Source organism: Fulmarus glacialis, unplaced genomic scaffold, assembly GCF_000690835.1.
Source record: "Fulmarus glacialis isolate BGI_N327 unplaced genomic scaffold, ASM69083v1 scaffold43, whole genome shotgun sequence".
In the NCBI taxonomy this organism is placed as follows: Eukaryota; Metazoa; Chordata; class Aves; order Procellariiformes; family Procellariidae; genus Fulmarus; species Fulmarus glacialis.
Window position 1 is genome coordinate 13573 of NW_009204610.1, and position 11892 is coordinate 25464.

General features: G+C 40.7%; 1 protein-coding gene across 1 annotated transcript in view; it reads right to left on the reverse strand.

Moving 5' to 3' along the window:
• The window catches only part of LONP1 (lon peptidase 1, mitochondrial), a 20633-nt gene extending 10633 nt beyond the window's left edge, over positions 1-10000 (reverse strand). Inside the window, exons 1-8 of the mRNA XM_009575034.1 lie at positions 9918-10000; positions 9381-9500; positions 6519-6747; positions 5892-5953; positions 5170-5299; positions 4689-4772; positions 2766-2986; positions 1039-1177 (exon numbers count right to left, since the gene is read on the reverse strand). Of these exons, the coding sequence (XP_009573329.1) occupies positions 1039-1177; positions 2766-2986; positions 4689-4772; positions 5170-5299; positions 5892-5953; positions 6519-6747; positions 9381-9457 (942 nt within the window). The 5' untranslated portion in view covers positions 9458-9500; positions 9918-10000. The remainder of the gene's footprint in view (positions 1-1038; positions 1178-2765; positions 2987-4688; positions 4773-5169; positions 5300-5891; positions 5954-6518; positions 6748-9380; positions 9501-9917) is intronic.
• Between the last annotated feature and the right edge of the window lie 1892 nt (positions 10001-11892).

Genomic DNA, 11892 nt, shown 5'->3' on the forward strand with positions numbered 1-11892 from the left:
TGTCAGCGAGGAGATACTTCACAACCTTTATCTTTTTCTAGAAGAGACTGGAACAAAGCAACTTCATAAAAGCAAAATCCGAGAGTGTCTTAAGAATTTACTATTCATTATATATAATGACATCGTACTGTTAGCTTACGAGATGCCTATATGGTTTCTGTGCACGACAATTACTGAGGTGGCCTAAGTACTATCAGTGCTGTCCCCAAGGTAACACAAAGCTCTGCTATATACAGCATGTGGGAACAGTAAGAGAAACTGCTTCACTACACTCAGGAAATGGCCAGGTTGAAGGCTAGTTACACTCAATGGCTTCACCAAATCTGCTAAGCTCTCACCACAATTTATTAATGCAAAATCAGTATCTGCACCTGTCTCCCCTCCACTGGGCACTTTCATGCACTTGCCCAGTATGATACAAATCCTGTCAGCACTGGGATTGTCCTTCACTGCTTGAATGCGTTGGCTGGCTACAAGTACGAGCCTATTCCTGTCCCCTGGAAAGGAAGGCAGTTCCCACAGCAAGTTGTTAAAGTTGTTGCAACCTGTTGCAAGTATCTACTCTTATCTAAAATAGCTTCCCTAACCACAGCAAGCACAGGCAAAAGTGACAACTTGTGGAACAAGGCAACACTAAAAACTACCCTGTCTGCTTACGAAGGCTGTATTGCACAGACTATAAACCCTTCAGCATCGAAAACACAACTCTGGGGATAGGTAAAGGTTGTGAGGCAAATATGCATCTCAGCTAACTTCCCCCCTCGTAATTTTAGAGGTAAGAGTAGAGGTTCAGTGTGTTTTGGAAAGGCAGTAACTTTGCCAGTCAAGTGGAACGATTTTAATAGCCCCTGAACGAATTTGCCACAAGTGATTAAACACATTAACTGATCACCAGAACATTCTGTTCTTTGATTCAGCTTTCTGTTTGATCCATGAACTAACACAAATGCAATGGAGAGCTGCAATCTGAAACACAACCAAAAATGCCTGATGCTAAGTAGAGTATGAAATGGGACACGCTGCCTATTCCTGCCTTACCAGAATTCGCTTCTTGACGTCATCCATTCCATAATGATCCTCCTCCAGAACTGCTCGGGCTCTGGTCAGCTCCAGGTTCTCCTCACTACACTTACCCCATGGGATGGATGTCAGCCAGTCCAAGTAGTTCCTTGTAACACTGATAGAAACACACAAATGAGAGTGATTTGACAACAACCAGCTCATGCCATCCTCCACTGTCTTCCAAAATAACCTCATCCAGAACAACTGGGATATAAACTACTCATGGAAGGGAGACTATGAAAAGAACATCGTTATCTGGGCAGTCATTGCTAACCTTTTGTTATGGTCTTTATTCCCTTGTCCCTTCCCCCTCAAAAAAAAAATCAAAGCTTTTTTTCACAGCTTTTGCTTTCCTGAGACAAAGAACCTCCAACGTACCATGCAAAGACCTAGATTTCTGCACACAAATTCCCATGATTTTTTGGTGTGGGGCTTGTTCCTGTCTGAACACAAGCAGGGTTGTTTGTAAGCTCTGCTCTACCATCAGCTGTTTGGATCAGGTCACGAAACTTGAAGATAGAAACCCAGTTTTCTCTGTTTCCCCAGTGGACCAAGACAACGTAAAGAAGAAAGATTCCTGGCTCAGAAGCAAGGAAAAAAAGCTGGATGTACAACACGACAGAGAAAGATTTAAGACTGGGAGATAAGGATGTTAGTGCACAAGCTAACAGTAGAGATAATCAGTTTAAATAGACTGCTACTGAGGACAACACAAGTGTGTAAAAGCAAGCACTCATCTGTCCTAAAACTCCGCACACTCAGATCAGGCATTCAAATGTATGGGGAGGTCTGCAAGATGCAGTAAATAGCAAATTGTGCGCAGTCAGGAACACAGAGAAGCACAGCCTTCCCATGCTTGGTTGGCTGGTCCCAGGATTCACTCTATGGTCAATTCAATCACCACACCAACAGAGCTTTGGCTTTTTTCTCCCAAGTACTTCCTTTGCAAACTTGCTACCACTGTTACTACTCTGAGGGAAAGGTACTATGCTGGCTGTGAAGCCCAGTGTGTCTTTCCTCCCTTCTCCTCCCAGCACATGATTATCAAGATGTTTCTCATCCAAATGACATGTGTGCCCCCAAACACAGTCTTTTACTCCATAAAAGATACTTTGTTTTAGAAGCAAAGATCCAGCACATTAAAGTGCTGATGAGTACGTTGACCGCTGTATTGTATAGCATACACTGCCTCAACAGACAAGAAATGTTCAAAGCAAGCTCAGTTTCTGACAATCCATGTCATGGATTATGTGGTAAAGGCTATTCATTCCTTTGCAATTCCAACCCTGCCCCAACACTTCAGGGACCACCTCAGGTAGCTTAGCCAACGTCATGTGTCAGCAACTAGCTTCTCTTCTCTCACATCTAATAAAAACACCTAAGTACAAGAGAGAAGAGCCAAAACTAAGGGCTGAAGGAATCACTGCACATTTCATGAGGGGTAAGGAACTGCACAGTTCTTATCCACAGCATTAGGCTGCAAGAGAAGACCTAAAATGATCAAAAGAGGTAAATTACAGTAAAACACAGGAGATTTGGAGAACAATCCTATAGCTAGGATGTGATCATATACTACATTCAGGGAAAACAACTATGACAAAAAGAGGAAAGAAACTCTTAAGGTAAGAGCTTCACAGAATTGTATTGTTTTCTCTCATTCTCCCAACTAACTCTGATAGCAGAGGACACAGCCATGCACTCACTTGAATTCTGAGGAGTGATTATCCAGCAAGCCCAACTTGTTCAACTCTTCGTCAATCACATCCATGACATGTTTTGGCACTACCAGCTCCTTCAGTCGCTCACGGAATTTCTCTTCTATAGCATCCTTGTCCTCTTTTTCCAGACCTAGCTCTTTCTTAATGATCTTCAATTGCTCTTGGAGAAGATATTTGCGATGTGTTTGTTTGATCTTCTCCTCAACCTAGACACAGCAAAAAATACAGTAACTATTCTGTTCCTGGTACAACCCATCAAACATCAAATGCTTCCAAATACTTCTCAGTTATGACCTTCTCAGCAACTGAAAATACTACTCAGAAATCATTTGCAGCATGTTCTAATATAAAAAGTGACTCTATGACATACTCCAGCTCCATCCACATCTCGGTGGCCTCCGCCATGATTCAGTACTTCAATGTTTTGTTTATGCTGGGGAGACCGAAAGCTAGGCAGAGTAAGCCAGATGTGATCTCCCCAGTGCCAAATAGAGGGGAATAACCACTTCTCTCAACCTGCTGTCTACACAACTACAAATAGAGCCCAGTATGCAGTTGGCCTTCCTTGCCACAGGGACAGACTGCTAATTCATGGTCAGCTTCCTGTACATCGGGGCCTCAAAGTCCTTTTCTGCAAAGCTGTTTTCTATACAGTTGGCACCCAGCCTGTCCTGTTGCACAGGGTTATTCCAACACAGGTGTGGAACTATGAATTTCCCTTTGCTGAACTTGAGGAGGTTCTTACTGACTCCCTGAGGGTCACCACTAGTAGCTCACTGCAGTTAGACTTTATAGCGTTGATCACGACCCTTTCTGCCCAGTAGTCTAGCCAATTTTTTCACTCACCTTGTACTACACCCTTCTAGTCTGTAACATCCCAATTTGGTCATAAGAATACTATGGCTGACCACAACAAAGGCCTTGCTAATGTCAAGGTATACAATAGTCATTGTTCTCCCTTTGTGCTCTAGGCCTTCTTATCAGAGAAGGCAATCAGGTTGATAAGGCACAGTTTGCTCTTGGAAAATCCCTTCTGGCTCTTCCAAATCATGTCCTCCTTCATTTGTCTGTACAGGAGGATTTTCCCCATAATCTTCCAAGAGATTGAGGGCAGGCTGACATGTCTATAGTCTCGCCAATTCTTTTTCGTGAAGATGGGCATGGCATTTACCTTTTTCCACTTTCCAGGAACCTTCCCAATCACCACAGTGTTTTAAAGATGATTGAGACAACAAAATAATGACAGTGATAATCCCTCTCAGCATCCTTGGATGCATCTCATCTGGTCCCACAGACTGCACGTGTCCAATTTGCCTAAGAAGCATCCAACAATTCCTACCCTGGTCTAGAAGCATTTTGCACTTAACACGAATTTTAAAAGCCCCAGTTATTGGGAGTTAACAAACCCAGGAACTTCTGACTCAGTATACACAAATCTTTGTACTTCATACACTTAGTTACCATTTTGATGCAGTTATTGTATTCTGACTAGAACTTACAACAGTCAGGAACTACTGCAGTTCACAGTGGTTAGCAAAGGGTCTTTTAAAATAACATTGTGCTATTTACACTATTATGTGCCATATACAGTATTATGCTGTATATTTTTTACACAGATGCTTGGTAAACTGTAGTCCTCTACGATTTACCTGCTTGCGTGAAATTACAACTTGGACACATTTTAACAGCAGATGTCATAGCCTCACGCTTGTTACTTTTACAATGTGCATGAAAAATCAAATTTGTAACGGAAGAAGAATATAAAATCTTAACTCTAAAATAACGTCCCTTTAGAGTGTGTACCATTGTCTTGCTTTAAAATTCTTCACTGGCCATGCTAAGCCATGGCCATCACAGTGGTGGACACGATATAATACATATAAGGTATGTGTTACTTGAAAAACTTACCTCCCTTCCAAGACGCTGCTGAAGTTTGCTCAGCTCATATTCCTTCTTTAGAAGGGAAAGGGCTTTGTAAAGCCGTTTGGGAATCTGGAAAAGACAGACACAAAATAAGTTTTCAGACACTGTACTCTTGGCAACTCCCTGTGAGAAAGGGAGAATAAAAAGCTCCAACAGGTTGTCTGGGAGAACTCTCCAGCACCTGCAGATGTAAAAAGATGAACCGTGTAGCAATTCCACAGCATGCAACCAATGCGTGAAAGACAATTATTTGCCACCAAAGATGCAGAGCATCCAGCCTTTCCATTAAGGCAAGTTATTAATGACTTACTATATCCTTCAACAGGAATCTAGTCACTGATATTAACCTATCATCAAACATAGTACTGAAGTCCCCTCTGTACTGAGGCTGGTGAAGAAACCACGACATAAAACAGACATACTTTTGATTCAGTTAGCATAGCTTTAGTTAAAAGCTTCATCTTACACTGGTTTCTTCCAAGATGTCTTGAAGTTCTTGCGACTCTGCCCCTGTTAGTGCTGCACCCATGTCACTCAGATAGATAGGGTTATCTACCACACGTTGTCCAGCCTGCATCATCTGAAGTACGGACTCTCTGAAAAAATGGTAATAAAACCCCAAATTCTCAGTAAACTTTTACATTCATAAGGGAGTATCCTTATAGAGTTATTTACTTGTTATGACAGAGCAAAGAAATGAAACACAGCTCAGTTTCATAGCAAAATAACTTTTTTTTAAAAATTTGACTATGCCAATACTCAGTAACAAACACATAAATTACTTGATAAAAGGAATGATCGCTGATAAATAAAACCAAATATATGAAATGCTCTCTTAACAGTTATGTAAAATTTTTGTGTGCCAGTATGCTAAGACTCTTAATATGCTCATATTACATGGATCAGACTGTGATACTTACTGCAGTGAGCTTCACTTAGACCCAGATCACCTGCCATAGGACTTATCATCCTACCTCGTATCTAAGTTTCACATCAGGTTTTCAAAACTTCCCCTCTGTTTCGAACAATGGATGATAAAGTTTGCATCCCAAAACAAAATTCTGGGTAACAATTCAGCAAATATCTCTTCTTCATTACAGCAAAAGAACAACTGGAATAGAAAATCTCAGCGTACTCCAGCCTGAGAACACGCTGTCCCCAAAGCAGGGCAGCATGGGAAACACATACCTGTACAAGGGGTTCAAGGCAATGATGTCCCGGATTGTTTTGACAATTTCTGCAGTAAGTGCCTATAAACACAACAAAAATTTAATCAACAAAAAGACTGGAAAAGGACAGACAAGACCTCAGTACATTCCCCAACCTCTCCAGCACAGGAGCACAGAAATACAGCCCCCAGCCACCCATCTGCAATGGTATGCTGTAATGGTACTTGGTGTTAGGGCAGTTATTCCTCGTGGGAGACAAGGAAAGGCAAGAAGGGCTATAGGCTGGCTTCCCGCATGCACAAAATTTAACTGGTTCTTGACCAGAAGATATGAGCAGGTTAACCACTCAAGTCACCTTGGAGCAAAGACTTAGTTTGATAGAGGATACTACACAGATTTAAGCACAGCCCAACAGCCCAACCTCTTAATTCAGCAACTTTTTGAAGTGACCAGTTCTAAGGAATTGAGCTGTTGTAATGAAAAATCATTATTTTCATATAATCCCCTCATGCAGTGACTGTGAGAAGGAGGAACTGGTTTCTGAGGCCTGAAATTAGAGCCTGATTTTAGAACTCTTCCTTTTAAGCAAAAAATGCAGGTGCAACCCTACAGGACAAGTTCAGGTTTGCATGATTTATTCACTCACTTTAACCTCTTCTGTGATCTGAAAATCTTCATGAACCACGTTCTCTACTTCTACCATGAGAACTTCCTGCGAGGAAGCAGCTACAGGATCTAGTACCACTTCCACAGCTTGGTCCTTTGCTCCAGGCTCCTCTTCAGCCTCTTTCTTAGAGCGCTTCTGTTTCCTTCTAACCTTCTGTTTGTTCTCAGGCTCCTCAGGCTCAACCTCTAGTTGCTTGTTTATACGAATTCTGAAAGCCAAAAGAAACCAGCTACAACCAATTCTCGTCTGTTATATGTGATTTCAGCTCTTCAGCATGAAAAGGAAAGAGTCTAAGCTGTATTTTGAGTAAACTAAAATTTCAAACTTTGACAAAGGTGACTGTACATGTTTTGACAAGATTTAGCTTTTGGTTCATTTTGTCAAAATAATATTACTGTAAAACAGTAATAATCAAGTGGTAGATACTGATAGGACTTACTAAGTAAATTTATTATAAATAAGTTGCTATGCAAAAAAATTAACTGACCACTGAATTAGCCTATTGGTGTGTAAATGAAGCACCAAGGGCAGCTGACAGCACCTTTATCATAAACTGTGTTAGCTTACACCAGTTGCAGAAATACAAAACCAGATTTATAATGATTAAAAGAAAAATAATCTAAATAATGTTCGTGAACATACACATGCACACAAAGCTCAATATCACAGACTGTCTGACTTCTCAGTGACAAGTTGCAGCACATGAACAGAACAATTAACAAGGCATCATTGTCAGTATGTCTGCTGAGGAGCTAGTTTCTCTAGCTACATGAACCAACAACTCTGATGTGGATTCATACCCTCTTCTTGTCTCTCCTGAAAAGCAAATTCACTGTTTCACTTTAATTCTGAATATAATATTCTGCTTTTTCAGTTTTCTGATTCTCAGCAATCAATCTCTCTGCTTTAAACCACATCTGCTACATTATCTACTGAAATACTAAATATTACATACCATGTGTATAACGGACCTTGAAGTCGTTCCATACCTAGACATTTGAAATTTTGGTCTATTACACAAAGAGATTTCCTAGATTATGATTTTGAAAGAGATCAAACACACAATATATTCCACAACAATTAATTATTAATCCCTAAAAGGGACAGGCTACATCACATGGCATAATCACCTTCCAAAAAATTAGTTTTCCTGTTACTGTTTCCCTGTTTTTAAACTTTTCTGAATTTTGCCTGCTATGCATACAACCTCATGTCAGATGTTTTCAACGCAGATTATGACGTACAGTTCTCCAGAAAGGGATCAAAATCTTGCCCTCTCCACTGGCTTAAAAGTTTTCCCCACTAAAGACGAGTGCTAAACACTCAGGAACTGCAATAGCCTTTGACAAAGTTGTCTTACTAGGCTGTGAATATGGAGTCCAAAAAAGCCTTGTGGTATAGCAGACTCTCAGCTCATGGGATAACTGCCATCATGCGCAGGGTGTAGGTCTTATTTTCTATGTGATCTCCTTCAAAAAATAAGACCTCCTCAACTACTCCGACTGTCTGCCACTAGCAACTTTTGACTAATTTTGTCAACAAGATTTGACTAATCCTGTCAACAGAATAGAGTCACAGGCAATTAAGTTCAAAAACATTTTCTGGAGGGTGGGGTTGCTGGTGGTGGAAATCAGTTGCTGGGTAGACGAAAATCCCCTCACAGGGCAACTGGAAAAGAGTTTGGCAGGAGCCAGCTAGCCAGTCAGCATGTAAATATCTCTGGATTGACTACAGAAGCTGCTGCCCGGACCCAGAAGGCATGCTAAAAGGTGTATGGGGAGAGTTAAAGGAGGGATTTAGAAGTGAGAAGACCCACACTTGCAGGATACCACATTTCATTATTTTGGCTGCTGATACAAGGATTTCCTTTTCTATATTTTTCCCCGTAAATGCAGCATGCTCCTCAGATCTGATATCCAGTGTGGTTCCTGTGGACACGACTGACCAGTGCTCTGTGTCTCAAACAAATAAAGACCAATTCCCCACACCTTCCAAGTTATAGGGAAATAGTTCTATTCCAAGTAAACCAAAACCAATAGCTGCCTATTTCCAAAATGTAATCAAACAAGGTTATGCTTTGATAATGTGGCAGGACATCTAAGACTTCATTTGGAAAGGAGTTGACTTGCAGATTCACAGAAATTCAGCTTCGAGAAGTACTGCCCATTCTTTGCTGTCCACAACAAATGCAACTGAAGGCAAGTGAGTGGGAGGAAAAAAGCAATGCTTCAAAGCAAAACCCACCCTGAATCTGTTTTCCTGGCCATGCTTCCGTCCTTGTATTTTCCCTTCTAATGGAAATTATTTATTTCATACTTTTAAAACCAGAATTTTATATTGTCTTAGTCAAAATACGTGGCACAAATAGCTAAACCTATACTCCCAACAATAATCCTATTTTCTTCAATTCAGTTGTGGGACAAGATTATGTAGACAAGACATAATTACAGTCCTGGACCACTTTTTTTTTTTTTAAAGCAAAAATACTGGCTTGAATTAGTTCCAGAGAATTTCTTTCACCATTACTAAACCTTGCTGTACTTGTCAAAGAAATTGCTAAACTTCATCTTAATGAATGCTTGCTTGTATCACATTACAGTTTATATGAGAATGACATGCACTAGATCTTCCTTTTTGGGGCTAACCTGTCACATCTGCAATAGCACACAGAATATTGGGGCTGGAGCACCAGAGCACTATCAGGATACGTTGTGGTAACAAAGCAAAAGCTTGCCATACACGAGTTGTGTATGAAAATGCGTATATGTGGTGAAAACAATAAAGGGATTTATCTGTTTATAAAGAAGTCCGGTGAGATGCAGTGGAAGTACAAGTAATTACCTTCGGTGTCCCATGACTATCATACGCAACTTGTCTCCAAGGTCCTGCATTTCATGAATCTGTACAAAAGTTCCCATCTGGTAGATTTCATTCAGATCCTCCACCACATCGGATTCATTGCTATTGAGGAAAAAAATTGGAGTGGGTATTCAGAATCTTGAGAAAGCAGGTAAGATTAAAAAAGAAAGAAGCAATCACTGGTTGCAGAACTTTAAACTGGACTCAGGAGCGAAGACACTTCACTTTATGCCCACTGTTACCACCGTGTAGCCCCTTTCCGAATCACCCAATTACCTGGATGGTTCACCTCCCTCCCAAATAATAACAGCCTTTTCTAAAGCAAGCCTCAAGCTCCTAGCAGTGCTGGCAGTCGCAATGAAAACTGTCATAGTAAGAGGATGGTCCAAGCCTATATACAATTTTTGTAATACTATCCAAGGCAGGGAATTTCAGATCACAGCTTTTAGTGTAAGCATAGCCTAATCATGGAAATAGCTTATTTTTAAATTTTTAAAAAGATCAAGAGAAACGACTTACTTATCATCCTTTTTAAGAAAAACACCAGCATAAGGCTGGGCAAGACGAACTTTCCTCCTCAGCAGCTCAACCAGCTTCTTATTTTTTACCTAGGATGACAATAGGTATGAAGTCAGAGATGGATTTTCCGTAAACTTTGCACCCTCAGCGTGTAAGGCCAGGCATGGTGAAACCCTATGATTGAATTATGAAGTCTAATCTTGGATTTTTCTAGTCTTGCCCTCATTAGGGGACAGTAATATGGAAGTGGAAGAATATTAGAGAAACATGAAATTTGAGTATTTAAAACAAGCCACTGAGTACATAAGACAAGTTCAAAAGCATGGGGAGAAACTAAGCGCAACCTGCACAAGTCTTACAAGCAAGAAACCTCTCAGTCACTTGACCAACACTCTGTAAGAGTTTCTGTTGCTCTCCACTCCTACTGGGGAGCTAGTCCAATCTTCCCCATCAATTGCCTGAATTCTGGCCACCTACCCTCGTTTAAATCCTCTTCTCCAAAGCCCCCTCTGTTCAATTGCTCTCCTACATCCACGAGCCCACCTGAATCCCTGCTTTGAGTCCCACCTTTACTTTCTTACTCCCCTCTGCACTCCGGATGCCACACATCTGGCCCTGGCAGATCTCCCAGCGCCACTGTAATTGTTATCACAGCAGGCTGAACCCTCAGTGACTGAGAAAATACCTCCTCGTGAATTTTGGTGTTGCGTGAAGTCACACTGCCGACCACTGAGTGTTCTTTCAAAGTGATGGACCAAAGCATAAGCTGTTTTGGTCAACACTTTTGACAATAAACAGCATGGTCTTGACAGAGCAGCGTGAGCAATACTGCTGTTGGCCTATTCTAATCTTGGCACATCTATTTTAATTTTGCACAATGTCTAGCAAAACTATGCTTGCCAGTGTCACAGACATTAACAGAAAGAAGAAAATTAATAATTCCATATTCACTGTAGAGACTTCACATTGTCAGGAAATAAAGTATTAAATGGCAGCACAATGAGCAGGATAAGAGAGAGCATTTAACAATTATCTTAACATAAGACACTGTTGACCTATGCATTGAAATTAATGATTTATACATAAAAGTGTCATATGATTGCATGCCTAAAGATCATAATAATAAATAATCTTCTCTTTCCCCCAACACATTTAGAAAGACATTAAAAGTTGCACATATTAGATTTAGACATGCAAAAGATATTACAGTAGAAATAACATTATGATAAATAACACTACAGGAACAGGAAACTATTGATTCAGTTCTTGTTACATTTACTCCAAAATCAGTAGAATACTAGTGAGGAGCAAAAATATGAGTACTTGTTCCAAAACGGTTGCATTTCAGGAGGAAAAAGTATTTCTGGCCTGTGAGTGCAAGTTACATATCAAAGATCAAATTTACGGCTCTTAAAAATACACACATAGGTGCAGAGGGGAAAGATCACACTCTGAAATATTGAGATTACCATCCCTGTCTCTCAGCACCCTCTCCCACCATAGCAGTGTTGCCCTATACTGAATTCATGCTTTCTTCTTGCAGCTCACAGTTTACGGCCTTCACAAATATTGTTCTTGGTGCTACAACACAAGCCCATGAAGCTAAACCAAGGACACATTTTTAACCTTCAGAAAAAGAACACTGAGAAGACAGCAAACTCTGAAAGAGTTTCTGCGTGAATCACTGACCTTCCCCGTTAGAAGCAGCATTACTGACTCTGATGCAATACTTATGAAACCCGAAGTCCATAACTACCCCAAAAGAAGCCACTATTCCAATATGGTCAGGGTATATAATCAGAAATAAACACTAAGAAGTAGAAGGCCATAGAGCGTTACACACCTTGCTACCCTATCCAGCATTCTATGATTAAAAGAAACCTGTGAAGACAAAGAATATGGCTTTGAGGAGAAAAGCACCCCTCATATGACCAGAAGCTGGGAAACAAGCTCATGCACCTGTACGCATGGCCAA